Here is a 20,957-nt window from a genome sequence, read left to right as displayed (position 1 = left end):
GATGATTCACAAATAATTTTACATATTTATTAAAGACTACATGTTACTACATCTCATATAGACATATCCATCGATATTGTACAAAACCACCAACTTGTGCCTTTTAAGATAAATCTGCGGGTAGATCCTCGATCGAGTAAAAAAGATTAGGTGAAAATATTCTTTCATGCTTTCATAATATGATAAAAAAGCATGCTTCAAGTTATCTTAATGCTTCAACTTTTAAATAAACTGCACATAAATCCTTATAGAATGCAGTTATTCATGTTTCTTTTTTTTTGTTTTGGAGATTCTTTATCTTTGCTCCGTGTCATAATAAACTGATTATATATATATATATATATATATGAAGATATCTTATAGAATAATCCTTGTAAAATGAACTAGAGGAGCAATTTAAAGTGAATCTGAACATGCTCAACCTAAGTAAATATACAAGAACGATCCTATAAGAAGTTATTTGCATCTAAATCAATATATAAAAAAAATTTTTTTTTTTGAATTAGAAGAGACCTCCCAACATGTTTTATTTTCGTGATCAATTACATCATGTGGGATACCCAAGAAGACTCTCGATAAGAAATGTTATGGTTGTTTTATGTAACCCTATCAAAAGTGTCCCAAAGAGATTTTTAGCGGCTATAGTAGGGAAAACCTTTTGTTATCAAGGCTCAACTAGACAAATTGGAAAATAAAATGCAAAAGAAACAAACTCGTGCAGGGTTTGGTGTAGCTGTGGAGACAGATACTATTAGATCAAAAAATTCAAAAAAAAATTAAGAAAGATTAACGACTTTGACAACCCTAACAATAGTAAGATGTTAACGTTCTGCTCTCTAACTTGGATCAGATATAAAGAAATTTAATCTAAAATTTTTACTCATAGCTCAGCTCATTTATTTTGATCTGAGCTATATCCAAGCCAAAGCTAAAATCAATCAATTTTTGAGTGATTATGTTTTTGGAGCTCTCTAAAATGTTAGTACTTTTAATGATTCAATCACCCATTGTTATAACTATGATTATGTCAACTACTAAAATTTAATTCTATGTATTCATTTGAATGCACTTGATAATGTGTTGATTGTTTTATAGGTAAATATGGATGTTCGCACACCAATATCATGGAAGTACAATAGTCTTTCCAGATAGAAAATAGATCACCAATGAGTTCTTGAATGGTGTAGAGGCCATCATAACAGCATCATCGCAACTTCCATCTCACCTATATGAGGGTAGATTTCAATGTCCATGCTCAAACACAAGAATCTAGCACATTTAATGTCATATAAAGTAAGATACCCAAGAAGACTCTCGATAAAAAATGTTATGCTTGTTTTATGTAACCCTATCAAAAGTGTCCCAAAGAGATTTTGAGCAGCCTAGTAGGGAAAACCTTTTGTTATCAAGGTTCAACTAGACCACTTGGAAAATAAAATGCAAAAGAAACAAACTCGTGCAAGCTTTGATGTAGCTATGGAGACAGATAATATTAGATCAAAAAATTCAAAAAAATTTAAGAAAGATTAACGACTTTGACAGCCCTATCAACAGTAAGTTGTTAACGTTCTGCTCTCTAACTTGGGTCAGATATAGAGAAATTTAATCTAAATTTTTCAGTTCGTTTATTTTGATCTGAGCTATATCCAAGCCAAAGCTAAAATCAATCAATTTTCTAGTGATTATGTTTTTGGAGCTCTCTAAATTGTTAGTACTTTTAACAATTTTATCACCCATTGTTATAATTGTGATTATGTCGACTACTAAAATTAAATTCTATGTATTCATTTGGATGCACTTTATAATGTGTTGATTGTTTTATAGGTAAATATGGATGTTCGCGCACCAATATCATGGAAGTACAATAGTCTGTTCAGATAGAAAATAGATCTCCAATGAGTTCATGAATGATGTAAGGCCATCATAGCAGCAGCATCACAACTTCCATCTTACCTATCTGATGGTAGATTTCAATGTCCATGCTCAAAACACAGGAATCTAGCACATTTAATGCCATATAAAGTAAGATATGATTTATATCGTCACCAGTTTCAACCACATTACAAGATTTAAACTTTGCATGGAGAGGTTGACCTGCAACTTTCAGCTCAGTTCCTTCGACAAGCTATGATCTTTCTTCTGAATTTTACTCAAGTTGATTTGAAGAGAAGATCTTTGATGGGACTACACTGCATTACCCTAGTCAAGTGCAAGAAGAGAAACTAAATCACGAGGCTCAAACTTCTTATGATTTGTTGAATGTTGCTTAAAGGCCAGTGTGGGAGGGATGTTATTTTTCAGATTTAGTCCCTCCACACAGGCTATCCATTTAATAAGAGATATAGCTCGGAGAAAGTACGACCACCCGTACTTATCCTGGAGGAAGATCTTGATGACAGTTCAGGATATGTGGTTTACGGAGTTTAAGGTAAACCCTTAACAAAGTAATTACAGTTATGTATTTTTCTATAAGAATTTAACAATTTCTAATTCAATTTACAAAAACATTGGTCAAGGTTTGAGACTCTCCCGAGCATCAAAAAAAAGAGGGAGCATGTAAAGCAAAATCACCACTCTGATTGTGGGGCCATGGGGCCTCGAAACACATCGTTGGAGCGCTCCCACATACAGAGAACAAGAGAAGGCTGGTAAGACTTTTTTTTACATTAAATCTTATTTTATATTAGATGTATGCCAACTATTTCATTATATTGACAGACACTAGAGAAAGGACTGGAGTTAAGTGGTGCAGAGTTACACATATGCCCCCCACAGGCGACAGTTGGATCAGTCTTAGGTGGATAGAAAATCTCATGCGACCCAGGTAATTCACAAGATTATTTAGTACAAAATTCAAATAACTATTGAAATTTAGTTAGCCTCACTTACTTTAATCATATTTTTTGTAGGAGACATTTCAGAGGCTCAAGGAGAGCCAATATTAGCAGTCGGGCTGTGGTTCAGGCACTTTTGATGGTCTTTCTGAGTACAACCTCTGGAGGGAGGCTGTCAGCAAGAAGAAGAAGATTAGGGTCTACAGGTTGGGTCGAAGGTGCCGACCTATGATGTTTGCCTGGCCTCTAGCACATCCGGTGCATTTACTTCCACTGCACAAGAAGAGATGCATCACCAGGTTACTGCTGAGTTTGTTGCCCAATTAGCCTCCCTAAGATTGGAGATGATGACAAAGATCAAAGGGGTGTTGTATTCTAAACTGCTTGAAGGGAAGGAGCTAGCTCAAGATGAGGATGAGGAGTAGACTAATGACAAGAGGACATAGGAGGATAAGAAGGATGAGGAGGGGTTTTTCATTTGGTTTTCTTTATTTATGTATATTATTTATGCTTATGTTACATTTCATTTATATATAAATTTAAATACTACTGTGCATTCTATCTCTCTATTTTGTTACACTCTATTTCTAGAGTGTGATTCAACTGACAATCCCAGTTTCAACAAAGAGAAAGTTTAATCAAAAGAAAAATGTACTTCAAATTAAGACCGGTAATTAAACATCCATGAAAGAAAGATAAGTGCTCGACAAAAAGAAGCTTCTGAAGCCTCTTAATTAATTCAGAATAACATATAGCAGTAGTAATTAATTCTTCAAGTATCTGCTCAGAAAGGCTCCTTCGTCTTCATCCATGAAGAACAACAGGGATTGGAACGTGGCATGCAGCAGTTGAGACCAGCGGGAACCGTCCGAGCTTCCACCGAGAAAACCTTCATCCCCATAACAGCTATTGTGAAGAGCAGAGCAAGAAGAAGAGCCAATGACTTGCCCATCTCACTAATCTCTTTCTTTTCTGGCTATTTCCTTTGATGAAAATTCCTACTTTTCGGCTCGTACATTTATAGGCCAAGCATTTGACTGTTTCCGTTTTTATGCGGCCATTAGCAGCATTGATCTTTTTGTAATATTGTTGTAATAAATGAAAGGATAAGATATTTACGACAGAGGTGATGATAAGCAAGATTTTTATCTTTTTTTTTTTTTAAATTTTTTTCTGAAGTGAATATATATTTAATTAAGCATAATAAATATATATATTTAATTATTACAGCTCCAATTGATTTACTGTTTTTATTGTAGAGTTGTACATTTTATTTGATTTAATTCAATTATTTTTCTTTTATTTTTAATTTATGTTTAATTAGTTTCTTTACAATTTTGTGTTGTGTTTTGATTGCACTGTTACAATTGCATGTGTTTAGATTGTAATATTGAAAGAGGTTTAACTATTTTTTTTTTCATGGTACAGATTTTCGACCGTTTACCGACAGTTTACGACCCATTGATTATATGTCGGTAGTTTTTTGACAAGCTATCGAACAAGTGGCTCCTAAACAAAATGATGCACTTTAGCTACGGTTAAAATGGTCGATAAATTCCCACGGTTAACTGACAAATGTGCGACATTTTATCGACAAAATCATGACACTTTCCGACGGAGGTGCAATGTTTTTCCTACAGACATATGCGTCGGTGATATAACTGACAGTCAAGCTACGATTAAACATGATATACTTTATAAGTAGAACCAGACACTTTTCCAACATAAGTGCAACACATTTCATACAGACATATGCATCAGTTTTATAATACACGATCAAGCTACAGTTAAATATAGTGTGTTTTTGGATCTTTAGCGACGGTTATGGTATGTCGGATATTCGTCGGTAATTTTTTTATCGACAAACGTTTTTGCTATATTAATTTAGTCATCACTAAACTGTCGATACATATATTGCCTACGACTGTTATGTTCTTACATACTGTATTTGACTATCGGTAATAAGCTAAATTTCTGTAATAAGATATACATAACTATTGTGGTGTAATTAACTATGAAGGTTTGACTTTGTAGAGATAACAAACCTCATAATGAAATAAACTTTATTTTACATCCATAAGGTTGGGAAAAAAAAACATTTTCTTATGCAAACCCAAAAATTTTAAATATTTTTCACATCGAGATGACTTGATCCATTTTCATGTAATATTTATACATTTTTGGATAGTATATTATTCTTCAAATGCATAGATCATTTAGATAGAAGAAATCTTTCAAAATCTAGAGTGGACACAACAACCAACCATGTGAGTTATTATTCCACCAGCAAGTTCGGCTTTCATGTACAAAAGAGAGCTACACCGCTCAACTTCAATGAATATATGATGAACCTTTTACGCTCGGCTTTGACAGATAAAAAGTGAACCACCAATGCTCAACTTCAAACAATATTGTTTGCACTCTGAACATGCAAAATTTTGATGATTGTTTGAGGGAGCTTTGACAAGATCAGAGAGTAGACAACCTCAAATACGATATATAATTAGGGATCTATATTTATTTATAAATGTTTTACTTATAATGCATATAAATGATAAAAAAGAAGCATTGCACCCATACCACCCAATTCTTATGTATTTACATATCTAATACCTAAACCTTACTTCTTAGGATTATACCACTCAAATTTATCACATCATATAAAAAAAATATCACTATTTTAATTTTTAAAAAGTGAAATTTACCTTTTTCATTGATAAACAAGTTGACAATAATATAAAAATTGAAGTTTGAGTGTTAAATATGTAAATACTTAAGAATCAAGTGATATTTATGTAAATCTTCCTAAAAACCAATAATAATTTAAGAGCATCATTTGCGTAATGTTCTCATATGATACAATAACAAAAAATCTTTTATAAAAAAGGTGTACAGCAAATATATGTCTGCACGAATCTTGAGAAAATATATATATACATGTTACATTCGAATAACGGCCAATTGATGTTGAAATGCAAATAGTAAGAAATAGATTATATATATATATATGTAGATATTTTAAATAAAGAATATATAAATTACAGGTCACATTCAAATAACGGCCAATCGATGTTGAAATGCAAATAGTAGGCAATAGATTTAATTATTGAAAAGATGCATCAAGGTTTGGAATAAAAAATAGAATTCATCTTAACCTAATATCGAATATAAGATTAAAACCTTATTAGTTTTGTCTTTTAGTAAAATAAATATCCCATGACCATGATCTTCCTAAAAATTAAGAAAATATAATATTATATTATTACTTTATAATACATTATAATACATATATATATATAATAAAATAATAATATATATAAATAACAATTAAAAAAATATATTATATTATTACTTTGTAACACATAAAAACTAGGAATATACTCAATTTGACCTTCATTAGGTTGCCATCAAAATTCTCAACAAAGTTGTCATCAGGGTCTCGTGATCATTCAACGGTCACTCATAATAAAGAGCTGGTCGTTAGTCATGTTATTGAGTTTATTGTGGTTCTTATTGGTCCGCCTGTAATCCTGGAGTGGACGATGATCTTCGTATCGCAGACAAGTGGACAGACATGAGTCTTCCCTCGATCTCCATTTGTCATCTTTGAGAGAACACTCCTGCAGACAATGAGTGGCTGATTTTATTAGGGGTGGAAGTGTACTCTTCGGTCGAACTATGATTATTGGCCAACTCCTACGGTTCGACTAAAATTTTTGGTTGCTCACCCCACCTATGAGGACGTTGAATCTGAATCTATCTGAGAGACACACAAGAAATAGAGCGTAAAATAGGAGAGAGAGAGAGAGAAAGAGAGAAAAAGAGGAAGAGAGTGTGCACGCTAATGAACAATAGAATGTGGAGATTGTGTGTCCATTCACTATAATTCAACATGTAGCTCATTCCTTGACAAAAGATCCTTCGAGTTGGTCATGGATATATCATGAAAAAACCTTCTTATGAGGTGACTTGTGATACTGAGACGAGAATTAGGTTGATGCCTCTTTTCAGTTTGATAGATCTTGATCATTGTCTCGGACAGTCTGCGTCCGATCGGCATCCAGTCCTGACAAAAGGATCTGCACTTGATCAATTGAGTCCTTTAATTAGGAGTATAAACGAGTCAAGTCAAGCTCGAGCCACCCTCGACTCGAGCTTGAACATGATTAGTTTTATCGAGTTTGAGCTCTTGCTCAAGTTGACTTGTTTATTATAAAAGAGAAAATAATAGTACTTTAGTGTTATAACAAAATGACAAAAAGAATAAGCAAATACGAGAGAAATAATAAAAAATCACATAAAAATATTATTTTTTAAACATTTTAAATACTTTAAAGATAAAATAATCATATTTAAAATATTATGTGGATATTTTATATTAATTTTTTTTTTAAACAAACTAGCTCACGAGCCCACGGGGCTAGCTTGAGCTTGGCTTGTTAGCTTCTTCGAGCTCAATTCGTGAGCGAAGCTCTAGCCGGCTCACGAGTAGATTTAACTCACTTACACCCCTACCATTGTTCATCTGGAGATGGAACTTACAGTTTTTTAACAATACAATCCAGGAAAACGATTTTTTTTTAAAAATAAACTGAAATATAAATTCAAAGCAACTTCCAATAATAAAATATATATGATAAAATTCAGCTCTAAAACATAGTATAATATATTGCAAAAGTGAATATAATCCTTATAATAAAAGCATTTCCTCATTGTGGCACAGATGCGACAAATGTTGCTCATTCTCCATGTTGTGTACAAATTGATAGAAACAAAAGGGAAAGGTCTTATCGAACTTTTTTATGGGATTGAAGTATTCACCGTTCCAGTTTGCTGAGGAATGCTTCCAGTGGCGGCAGCTCCTTCACAATCTGCTGCCAATTGGGCATGCCCTGCAGAGATTGTAGGGCCCTATATTAGTGTGGGTCCCATACATGCTGAGTGGCTATCACTATCTTATCCAAAGTGTGGTAACGTAGTGATCCACAACAGCTGATATATAATTTGCATACTTACCACATAATTCTTATGTATTTACATATCTATCACCTAAACATTCATATTTACAGGCCTACCACTTGAATCATCCACATAGCATCATAAATACAACCATTATCATCATTATAAAAGTGAAATACACCTTTTCATGCATAGATTTATGATGTATAAGTATAAATATCCAACTATAAATATCAAACTTTGGGTGTCGGATATGTAAAAACATAAGAATTGTCTGCTGTGTATTGTAAATTTCGCCAAGAAAAAAAGCCTAAAAGATGTTATTATCAAAAACTCTAATGCCAGAGTACTTTGCAATCAATATTGATTTCTAATGGAATTAGGATTCGATAGAGTTACAAACTTCGATTGAACCTTTAACTTTGGTATCATTTGCTAGGAAGTGTTATAAATAGATATTAATGTTGGTTCAGATATAAAAATGGTTAAATTTGTGTTTCCAACAACTACAGTATATCTATACAACATAGAAATAATGCAAAAAATATTGAGCATGAATATTTATTAACCATCCCATGATCAGTTTAATGAAAATTAAAGTGTGCTCATGTAACATACCTTTCCTGACCTTCGAATACGACCATCTAGTCGCAAAATGATGTATACAGCTTCACCAGGATTAACGCCCTCAGACTTTTGCTGATCAATTATCCACCTACAAATGAAGTTAGGATGATGATAAGTGAAATATTAATTCAATAATAACTCTAAAGGTGCATGATTCTCGTATATTTATAACAAAAATATACTATAATAAAAAGAATTTGCATCTTCATTATCATCATTTTCATAATTAGATTTAGCCCAACTCTTATGGCTTCTCTTCATGAATACCAATACACCATTCATGAACATCAAATGTTGGATGAGATTTTACCACTTTTGTGCAAACCTTTTTAATACAATCTTCAGTATATCTATTTGCTTTCAAAAAACTTTCATAATAATTTTATCCCTTGTCTTATTCGTGCATCTTTTATTCTCAATCTACAGAGAGAATAAACTCGCAGCCAACACCTACATTGGGTGCCTCATCGCTCCCCAATGCCCAACAGAAGCCTCCAAAACCAAGCACTTGACAATTTGGCAACTGGTGTGGTGCCTAAGCGCCTAAAAGAGCTTCTTGTAGAATCGAGTGCGAGAAAAAGTGGCGCCCAGAAAGGGTGCAGCCGCGCCCAGATATGCTTGTTTCTTGAAAACTTAGCGCCTGAGGATGGCGTCTAGGCGCCTGTAACAAAAAATGTGTAGTTCGGCCTTTAAATGATCATCTTGGCTGCGGTATTTGTGTGAACTAAGTTGGATTTCATGAATTCTCTTGTGAGAGAGATAGAAATGAGTGTTCGTGAGTTCCAGGAGCGTAAAGAGACTTAAGTGTGTTGTAATCTATCTGTTCTTCTCATTTCTTCATAGTGAATTTCTTGGTATGATATGGCTTCGTAGTTTTTTCCTGTTCTCGAGTTTTACGCATTAAATATGTTTTATTACTTTGTGTGCTTCTATTATAAGTTTTGCTTTGGATACACGAATGGGTTTCCACAGTTTCCTCACAACATATACATGTCAAAACGAACTAAATATCTTATCTTAAATATATTTTTGTCCAACTACCTCTCTACCACAATATAATTTTACCATTCATCTTAATGCTATGAACCAAACCTTAGCTATCTATTAGTTTTTATTCCACATAATATAGTTAACTTGATTTGAATATAGTTTTATTCAAGTCACCAAGATATTCTCTCATCTTACTCCTGAGATACTCAAATTTAAGCACTCGCCTTAACTCAGTCATATCCTCATCTACAACTCCATTCTTCAATACAATATATAACAAATATAAGGTACCTAAACCTACAACATTAAGGTATCTCACTTAGTCTCCGACAATATTGACGGATTTTTATTAAATTTACTCCTAAAATTGCAAATTATCTGCTTCGTTTTAGTTCTACTACTTCTAAGCCGCTTATTTTAAATTTTCTTCACCAATATTCTAAATTTTTACGAGGTGAGAACTCACTTATTGCAGCCACACCATCTGTTAATATCAATCACTCAATAAGATACCTAATGTTGAATATACATTTTTAAGCTTATCCATAACCAAATATAAAAGGTACAAAATGATCCTTGTTGCAAAGAAACTATAATTGGGAACTTTTTTTCATTTCACCGCTTCTTCTCAACAACAACAACAACAACAACAATAACAAGCCTTTATCCACCAAGTGAGGTCGGCTAAATGAATCCTTTTTCTCCCTATTTCACCACTTCTTCTCATTGCTAACAAAATGCTACTTCGCAAATACCTTCAATAAGTTCAACACATTTTTTGACATAAAACAATTTTATATTGTGCGTTACTCAAGCCTAAGCACTAAGTATACCAGAAAATGAAAAATATTTATTTGTAATCATCAGTGGAACATTCCTAATCACCAATTAGCATTATTGATGCACAAGCGTACTAACAGATAAAGGATTGCATAATAATAATGGAAAGCTGCAGTGAAAGTACATAAGTTAAAACACAAGATTTTTCATAGTTACGATGTCTAATTGAAGTTCAAACAGTCATGCGTGACTGGAAGATATGACATTAATGTGGCAGACAGAAAGGAACTTAATTTTTTTGGGCAAAAAAATTGGATTTCTTCATAAACTGAGAAGCAACAGCGAAACCAATTTTGTGAAAGCTGTCTAGGAAAAAAGTATTGCAATTATTTCTACTCATTGTAACTTACACATTTGCAATACTAAACAAAGACCTTACACATTTGTAACAGGATACCTTAATCATAAAGTGGCTTGGCAATGTGACTTAACGACGTGCAAATGACTTAAAATTACAGCTAACAATGAAAATAATAGTTAATAGGGATTTATGACAGAAGGCATTATACTAGCCAAGCCAAGCAAAATAGTCGGATAAGACTAACGGTAAATTCTTCAAAAAAAGATGGAGAATAATTTAAAAAAAAATCCATATTTGATATGACAAGTTTTTCCACTTGAATGTTAATCATTTAGACTTCCAGAAGCATGGAAAAGAAAGGGACAAAGTTAGATTTTTTTTTACTCTTAACTTAAAATGCAACAATTACACATAAAATAAACATGTGTGTACTGAGATAAACATGGAGACGACATAAAAACTATGCTAGCATATTTCAGATAAGAAGAAGAAAAAAACATAAGTCCACTAACATGCGAGTCACAGGTTTGTACACACCAATACTAACAAGAAACCACACAGATCACATGTTAGATGAAAAACTGCAGGCACAACATCACTAAGTAGTATCAAAGGAAAACAAAATATAGGAAGTAGGAAATCAAGATATAATGAGCAAATGGTGGGTGGTTTTAGAGAGACTAGTTCATAAAAACATGAAGGAAAGATACATTGGGTTACCCCAAATAAGCACTTGATTTAACGTCCTCGGCCTCACCAAAGCACACACATATATAGCAAAACAAAATATGAAATCAAGCAATAAGATAACGCTTGGGTTATCACCCAAGAAGTATTTAGTTTAATGCCCTTAGCCAAACAACATTAGATCACTCGTAAAATAATTCTTCATAATCAAATTGTCTTTTCAGTAGTCCCTAATCACTCTCCCAATATTATGATTGTCATGGAGACTTCTCTAAATCTTCAAATTTTAGTTTCAATCTTGAATCTTCTAGAATACATGTATTTATTTTTATACCTTTGATTAGAATTTCCTGTAACTTTTTAGTGTCAACTCTACAACACTCATCAAGAAGATATATAAGGGGTTGAATCAAATTATAAATCATAAAGGTTATTTCTTGATCCAGAGCACTCATAGCTAGCTCCACTTTTTGTAAGTCAAAATTTGCTCTCCAAGAGGGAAAAAAAAAAAGTTTACCTAATATTATTGGGATCTCAACATCTTCCTCTGTGTCCAAGACAATAAAATTTATTGGGAAAATAAACTTATTAACATTAACAAAAACATTCTTTATCACCCCCCTGGGATAGGTATGTGAACAATCAATTAATTGAATGATCACTGTGATAGGCTGAACTTCTCCTAATCCTAGTCTTTTGAAAAAAGAAAGGGGCGTGAGATTAATACTAGCCCCTAAGTCATAGAGCATTCCCAAAGAATATTTCTCCCATGACACAATGAATGGTAAAGCTATTTGGGTCCTTAAGTTTCTGTGACAATTTATTTTGTAGGATAGTGTTGCATTCCTCAGTCAGCACAATAGTCTCAAAATCCTCTAGTTTTCTATTCTTATTAATGATATATTTCATGAATTTCATATAACAAGACATCTGCTCTAGAGTTTCTACCAATGGAATATTAACTGTAAGCTTCTTGAAAAACTCTAAAAACATGATGAATTGTTGATATAACATATTTTTTTCAGTCTTTGGGGAAAGGATAGTGGTAGTTTCTCTTGTTCCTTCCTAAGTTTTCCTAAATTTATGGTTGAATTCTCACTAAGTCTTTTAGGTTGTAGGATTTTTTCTTCAAGACAACTCTCTTTCCTGGAGATATCTTCCAACTTCTTCTCACTTCTAAGTCTAATGGCTTTAAACTGCTCCGCATTTTGGTTCTTTGGATTTACCCCTATGTTACTTAGTAACATCCCTTGAGGTCATTGACTCGAAGATTTTTGCCCTAATTGTATTTCTATGTTCCTTATGACTGTAGCATGACTTTGTATCTTACTCCCCATAATAGCTATCAATTCTTCGAAAGATAATTTCTTCTAAATTGGGGATTAAAAATGAATCCAGATGGGTAAGTTGATCTCAAATTGCTACTGCCCTGTTTGGTCTTTCTATAAGATTTTTGGTTGGTTACTACCCCACTGTTGGTTTTTTATGTTTTGATTATTGCTCCAATCAAAATTGGGGCATTCATCCATTTAGGATAATAGGTGTCGGAGTAAAGGTTGTCGCTCTATTGGTTATAACATTCATTGATTCCACAAAAGCATTACACGGATCCACTAGTTGCCTATACACATTCTCTTCTATTACTAGTGATCTTGTTGCTAGATATAAGTTTAAATTATCTAATTTTCTGGATATGTAGTTATTTGTGAAGTTATGATTGACAACACATTTGTGTAATGAACACTAACCATCTTCCTGAGTTTAGTTCTCTTAGAGGGTTACAGAAAATTATTTATATCAATTTTCTTTATTAATGAATATGCCTCCTTAAATGGATTGGATAATAGCGACCCCCCAACTGCAGCATCTATAATTAACCTTAACGATCTCACCAGTCCATTTTAAAATATTTGAATTATAAGCCAGTTAGGTATGGCGTAGTGTGGGCACTTCCTAAGTAATTATTTAAATTTCTCTTAAATTTCATAAATTGACTTTCCAACTAACTGGGTAAAGGATATAATATCATTCATAGATTTAGCAGTCTTAGATGTAGAAAAATATTTGTCCAAAACTTTTTAAGGTTAGATAATTTCAATTGGTGATTAACTCTGGCGCTAAAGATTCCAGTCACATCTTAGCATTATCTTTAAGTGAAAAAGGGAATAACTTTAGTCTAATGATGTCATTGGAAAGACTGTTATATACTTGAAATTGACATAATTCTAAAAAACTAATCAAGTGAAGATTAGGGTCTTCTATGAGTGATCCTCCAAACTAGTTATTATGAATCATTTGTGGATGATAGCAAGTTTGAGCTTAAAAGAATTGACTTCTACATCTAGGTTACTGATACTAACGTAAATTTTCTCTGCCAATGAATTGGCAAACTCCCTAAGGGGTCTACGATGTTCTTCGTGACGATTTGTCATTATTAATTTTTATTTTTTTGAGTTTTATAATTTTTCGAATTTTTTGGTTTTTTTTTTCTATTTCGGGGTCAGAAGTTACTAAATTTATAGTTTCGATCCTATGCATGCAAACCTAGAATAAGTAAGTCTAACAGAAAATATGAATTCACAAAAAATATGCATAAATAAGATAAAACAAGAATATATGTTGAATAACAAAAAACATGTAATTCAATTTTTTTATTTTTAGAACACAGAAAATAACAAAGAAAATATGCGAACCTTACAACACAAGTTTCAAGTCTAAACCCTAACTAATGAGCTAAAATCTTCTTAAAAATGAACATTTAAAGTCATTCCCCGACAACTATGCAAAAACTTTATGCCAAAATTTACTATGAAGTATGCGACAATCACACCTGTATATTTTTGCTCAAGATTTCCCCTGGATTGGCTCTTAAAAATCAATATTTAACTAAGTGATATAGTTATTAGAGACAATCAAGGGGAGATTTCCACCTTAGCCCCTTCCAGTAGTCAAAGAAGGCTTGGGATTTCATATTACAGTTCAATTCCCTAAATCATGCAAAAATCTCAATGACTTTGAAACTCCCTACACAATTGTACTAACCTATAAGCAATATTTCTATTTTCTTAAGTCCTTGTACTTTAACATAATTGTTCCACTAATTTTTTTTTGAAACTCATAGTTCACAAGTTTTAACAAAGCAACTACCAGGCAGAGAGTAAATTAAGAACATAAATTAAAACATCATCATAAAAAAGCTTAATTCAATCACATAACATAGTTAAACTCCAGATCCTTAGACTACCAATTCAAGGGAGAAAATGAGATCTGAGTGCTACTCATATTTTGAAACAACAAAAGCAACATTTTATTCATTAAGGAAAATTAAATACAAAAGTTTGGAAAAGAAAGAATCCGATAGAATACAAAGTACAAGCGAGAACTTTTAAATGCTACCACCGGACTTTCTTACTTCTCTACTAGATTAACCGAACAACACTTATAAAGTAAAAGAGAGTTTTCATATATTATTTCGTAAATTTCTTACACAAACCCTCACAATCCCAACACTCTGTCACTCTTACAAGTCTTTCAACTTCAAACGCACTAGCCAGAGAGTTCCCTGAAATAGTTTATGAGATAATTTAAGCCATTCCCCGTGAAATGATGCGTCTAAACCTACTCACATGCATATTGGTGTGTAGGCACCAAAAATTGGTGCCAAGGTGCATGTTGCTCTGGCTTCAGACACCTCTACACCTATTGCTTGGGCTTCCGACGCCTAGCCGTCTAGCACTGGTGATGAGCTCCTATTGCTCTAGCTTCAGATGCCTGTGCACCTCTTGCACTGTCTTTAGGTGCCCAGGCGCCAAGGCGCCCAGGAGCCCAGGAGCCCAGGCGCCCAGATCAAGCGTTAGGGCTCTGTTTCGCAGCACATGCTCTCATTTTGGCTTTTTTGTTCGATTGAGCTAGCTCCGCACCTATTCCTGCAAAAACAAAATAAACCCACTTTTCACAAGTATAAAACTAGCATATATAGCAAAAAAAAAACAATTTGTATCATATCACATTATATTTTGCTTCACATCAAAAAATGGCATTGATTGTTGTGCAGCCTCTAAGATCAATTGAGATTGATGATTTTTCAGTGTTAGTTTAAAGGCCCACAAGAACTGAAAACGAGATAAACTTCTCCAATCAACGGTGGCAACCCCAAACAAGCAAACATAAAAATTTTGCCAAGAGAGGACTTCTGAAGCAAGAAATTTAAGTTGGAAGGTAAGCAAAAGCAACTCAAGTTGGAAAAGCCACTTTATGAGTTGCGTGGAAAAAGTCATTTTTGGCATTGCTTGGTTGGTTCCGGAAAGTGTTATAAATGTGGACAAATTGTTCGTTGGAAAAAAATAGACAACATGCCACATATATTTCATGGACAGGGCGGCCTAGAAAATTGATAAAAGGAAGACAGAAAAACAAGACCCCATTTTAAGAAAGACATCATTTCAAGCAAAAGGTGAGACTTCATAATGTCGAAATGAGCCATCACTGAAACCCAAAATTTTTACAATTACCTCTCAAGAAGTTAAAGAATCTAAAAAAATGGTTACAAATATGCTTCTTATTCTAGTCAAGCATAATTGTATTTGATTTGAGTGCATCGTATTCTTTCATTTTTGAAAAATTTTCTGTCAATTTATCTGTTGATATTTTACACTAAACTCCTACATTGAATGTTAGCATGCCCTTGAGAAAAGGTTTCTATGCAAATAAAAAATGTTCTGTACATGTTAGTATTTATGATAGAAAACAACTAGTGGAGTTAATCATAATACCAATTCAAACTTTTGATGCTACATTTGGGATAGAATGGTTAGTAAAATATTTTGTTACGATTGAATGATAGAAAAAGAGAGTTAAGTTTAATTTGTCTAGCAAGAAGCCATTTTGTTTCTATTGTGATAGGAATGCACTATCTTATTTGATCAATGTAGTGACCCACCACCCCGAAGCTCTCTTTTGAGAGGTAATAAGTGGTATCAGAGCAGGTTACCGTCTGTCAGGTGTGTGAACTCTCCATGGTCTAGTGGGACTCTCGGTGGAGCCGATCCGTGACGACTATGGGTACTCGTGGGGGAGCCGATCCGTGACGAGGGCATCACGTGATTGGGTGGGGGAGCATGTTACTGACAAAAAGTCCCACATCGGCTAGGTGTAGGGCCGAAGAGCAGTATTTAAGTCCTGGGCTGCTCACCACCACGAAGAGCTCAAATATGTTTGTGAAATGATGAACTGGTATTTTTAGCAAAATTAAAAGTATTGAACTAAGATGTGCAAAAATTAAATAAAATTCCATTAGGTGCAAAATTTTTTTAGGTATTTCCTAAGGAATTGTCAGCCCTAGCATCAAAAAGAGAAGTTCAGTTTGATATTGATGTGCGGTCGGAGACATCTGTAATTTTTAAATCTACTTATAGGATGGCTCAAAAGGAATTATAAGAATTAATTAATAAAAGCTTTATCAGGCCAAGTAACTCACCATAATGTTCACTTATTGTTTATCAAAAAGAAAGATGGATTATGTGATTATGCATTATAGAGAGCTTAACAAGGTAGCAATCAACAATAAATATCCACTACACGAGATAGATGATTTATTTGATCAGCTCAAGAGCGCTATTGTATTTTTCAAGATCAATCTGAGATCGGGATATCATCAAGTCAAAATCAAAAAGACAATTATAACTAAGAGAGCTTTTGGGTTAAGGTGTGGTCATTATGAATTCTTAGTTATGTCTTTTGGTTTAACAAATATACCTACAATTTTCATGGACAAGATGAATCAAATATTTAAGTTTTATGTGGATCGGTTTGTTATTATCTTCATCGATGAAGCTTTTACATATTCAAAAATTGATAAGGACTAAGCATCTAAAAATAGTATTGGAGTTACTTAAGTAGAATCAATTATTTGCCTAATTTTTTAAATGAGAATTTTAGTTGTAGAGATTGCATTCATGGGATATATCTTCAGCGGACAAGGAATCTTAGTGAATGTTCAGAAGGTGAAAGCGATCGTTGAATGGCCTACACCTAAAAAATGTTATAGAGGTACGCAGTTTTCTTAGTATGACTTGATATTACATGAGGTTCGTCAAAATATTTCATAAATAGCTATGTCATTATCCAAGCTGATGAGAAAAGATGTTAATTTTGAGTAAACCGAAAAGCGTGAGCACAATTATCAAGAATTGAAGAAACATTTGATTATTGCATCAACATTAGCTATCCCATTAAGAACAGAGGGATTCCAAATTTATAAACGCAATATTAAGAGTTTTGGGATGTATTTTAATGCAAAATAGAAGAGTTATAACCTGTCCATCCAAACAATTAATGTTGCATGAGAGAAATTATTTGACTTATGATCTAAAAAAATTGGTTGTAGTTTTGTTCTCAAGATTTGGAGTCATTGTCTATATGGCATGAAGTGGAAAGTACTCACTGATATCGAAGTTTGAAATATATTTTCATAAGAAAAGAGCTAAATTTGAGACAAAGAAGCTAACTAGAATTTATCAAAAACTATGATCTAGACATAGATTATTGTTCTGACTAGGCATATGTAGTTGTCGATGCTTTGAGCCATAAATCTATAAATAGTGCAAGCTAAATTAAGGAATTGTTGTTTACAGATAAAGGTTAAAACAACATGAGATGTCAGGTATTTATATCATACAACCGTTCAATAAACTTTAATAGATAGAATTAAGGCAGCCCAAAAAATTAACAAAAAATATCAAAAACTCATTGAACTTGGGAAAGAGGCTAGATATGATTGTAGATGAAGGTGGTGTTATCGAAAACAAGCTACAATTTTAGGTACCAACTTATTCTGATTTGAGATAAGATATCTTATATTAAGCTCATCATCAAAGTTCACAATTCATCTAGGTAGCATTAATATGTACAAAGATTTCAAATTAAAGTTCTGGTGTCTGGTATGAAGAAAGGTGTTGAATATCAATGTGTCAAAATATTGAGTTTGACAGATTATAAAGGTTGAACATCAAAGATCCAGTGAATTGCTGCAATCATTACCTATACTTAAGTGAAAATGGAAAGAAATCATGATGGATTTTGTTATGAGATTACCTTGATCCATGAAGGTCATGAGAATAATTGAGTGATTTTTGGCAGTTTAACATAACCAACTCAATTTTTGTCAATTAAACAGACACTCGCTAGAAAAGTTTGTTAGATTATATGTAAGAAAATTATTAGACTACACGGTGTTCCAAAGGTTATCATTTATGAAAGAGAAAGAAGATTCGTATCCAGGTTATGGAAATGTATTCAGAGAGATTTGGGTATGCATCTGCATCTTAACACAACTTTTAATCCACAAACTAATGGACAATCATAAAGGATAATACAAGTATTGGAAGACCTATCGAGTCTTTATGTCCTTAATTTTGGAGATAGTTGGGAACATCATATTTTGATGATTGAGTTTGCCCATAATAATAATTATCAATCTAGTATTAGAATGACTCCCTATAAAGCATTGTATAGCAAGAAATGCAAAACTCCATTGAGTTGGGATGAGGTAGGAGAACGCCAACTACTAGGGCCTAAATTGGTTGTTGAAGCTAAAGAGAATAAAATTAATCAGAGATTGATTGACAGCTACTCAAGATTGACAACAAAAATATTATGACCTAAAACATAAAATAGTAGAGTTTGTGTTTTCAAAAGTCAGGTTAATGAAATATGCAATTAGATTTGGCCAGGGAAGCAAATTGGGCACACGATACATTGAATCTTTTGACATCATATAAAAAACTGGGTCAAGTTGCTTACAGGCTAGCTTACTTGCAGATATATCAGATATTCATTATATATTTTGCATTTCAATGTTGGGAAAATACGGAAATATTTTCATTTGACGATATTGAGATACAAAAATATTTAACATATATTAAAAAATTTGCGAGAATCTTAAAGATAGTGATAAGAAGTTGAGGAACAAACAAATTCCTTATGTTAAAATAAAGTAGAGCATGGGCCAGAAAAAGAAGCTACTTGAAAAAGAGTAGAAGCATATGACAGTAATTACCCTTTTTATTTAAGCTGATATTCAGAAATTTCGAGATCATAAACTTTTATAAGAGAGTATTGTAATACCGAATTTTTGGCTAATTCAGGTATAAACATTTAATCATTTTAAAATACTCCTAATTTTTTGCACCACCTGAAATGCATCCAATTTATTTTCATAAAATTCTACACCTTATAACAATCCAATTGATATATAATATTATAAATAAATAATTAATATAATTTGAGTTATAAATTAAAATAATATCTTAATTAAACTTAATTAATTACTTATATAACTTAACTGATTCTTGTTAATAATCTCATTATTGTAGCAGTTCTGAGAACCGCACTTATGCCTGCATGCAGCGGCATGATGTTTTGGAGGGCTTTGATTAATATATATATATATATATATATAGCATTTAATTTTCACTTATTTCCCTTCCCGTAACTGCGCTGCTTCGCTGAAAAAGGGGATGCTGCAACAATTCCGTAAACAGCACTGTAGCCATAGATGTAAACGGGAGCTGATGAGGTGGACCACGTGAGAAACAGAGAAATTCCTCTCAGGTTTAAGGTATGAGAATGATTTTAAGCAACGTGTGAAGTAATTAGCTTAATTACTTAATCCAGAAGCCATCCTTTGGTTCGATTTTCCCTTCGTTCCAGCGTCTGGTACCGTCGCTGGAGTGGGGAGGAAGCAGGAGTGGCAGAAACCGGCTATGCTCTCGGGTAACTCTAATCCAAGAAAAGCACAGAAAAAAAAAAGAGGAAAAAGAGGAACGAACAGGAAGAAAGAAGAAGAGGAAAAGAAGAGCAAAATTATTAAAGGAATTGAAGAAATTAGGTAGAGAATTTAATGCGGGAAAATCATATTGAGGTGAGAAATAGCAAAAGAAGTATGTTATGGTTAAATTAAAACCTAAGTTAAGAATATCATGAAATTTGAAGGAATTAGGATTCCAGCTAGATGTCGAGCTCGAAGCGAGCCTGAGAAAACTCATCGCGGGACTGTTCTGTCAATTTAGGTGAGATAATCATATGTTAATTTTAGAAAAATATTTTTCCATAGGATTACTTCACGATTTATTGATGTGTGACTGGATTTAGAGATTTCACATATTGTTGAACACCTCCATATCTTACATAAATGCAAAATTGAGCCGACAACAATTACATTTCTGCTTGCTGGTATTCGTATGTCATTATATATGCATGTGATAAATGATTTGCATAAGAAAAATGATTGTTATAAAAAATCTGATCAATAGAATGTCACAAGGGGTGTGATAAGTAGCTATTGTATGAATGACCTGCCTATGCAGATAACAGGAAAGCTATAGAATTCCTGACTCTTAATATTTAGGCGGGGACAAACATGTTAGTATCATGGAGGTTGTTGATAATTGTCATGTTGAAAAGACCAACATTTATCAATAGTTGTGCAGCCAACAGGAAATGTTTATTGATGATGAAATAAAAGTATATGCAAGCACAAATAACATTCCTAAGACAATGTTTATTGATTATGAAATAGTTAAAACTATTTATATGATTGTGCAGGAATGAATGAAATATATATTTGTTACAGTTTGTTAATATTTACTGCATTCATACCTCTTTACTTGATGCTTCATATGATTAAATCATGCTTGTCTTATCTATTATTGACACTCATA

The 20,957-nt window shown here is 33.0% G+C and overlaps 1 protein-coding gene across 4 annotated transcripts in view; it reads right to left on the bottom strand.

The window, feature by feature from the left end:
* Positions 1 to 7,460: 7,460 nt before the first annotated feature.
* The window catches only part of LOC110034967 (protein LOW PSII ACCUMULATION 1, chloroplastic), a 47,672-nt gene continuing 34,175 nt past the window's right edge, over positions 7,461 to 20,957 (bottom strand). For 2 of the 4 annotated variants that reach the window (XM_020739209.1, XM_020739217.1), the window contains exons 8-9: positions 8,412 to 8,508; positions 7,461 to 7,726 (exon numbers count right to left, since the gene is read on the bottom strand). In XM_020739209.1, the coding sequence (XP_020594868.1) occupies positions 7,652 to 7,726; positions 8,412 to 8,508 (172 nt within the window). In that variant the 3' untranslated portion in view covers positions 7,461 to 7,651. Of the gene's footprint in view, positions 7,727 to 8,411; positions 8,509 to 14,864; positions 15,165 to 20,957 lie in introns of those variants that run through there. The other 2 variants (XR_002295110.1, XR_002295111.1) reach the window with 2 other exon arrangements.

Source organism: Phalaenopsis equestris, unplaced genomic scaffold, assembly GCF_001263595.1.
Source record: "Phalaenopsis equestris unplaced genomic scaffold, ASM126359v1 Scaffold000002, whole genome shotgun sequence".
NCBI classification, from domain to species: Eukaryota; Viridiplantae; Streptophyta; class Magnoliopsida; order Asparagales; family Orchidaceae; genus Phalaenopsis; species Phalaenopsis equestris.
The sequence above is the reverse complement of the archived record's forward strand: the minus strand, read 5'-3'. Positions and strand labels throughout refer to the sequence as shown.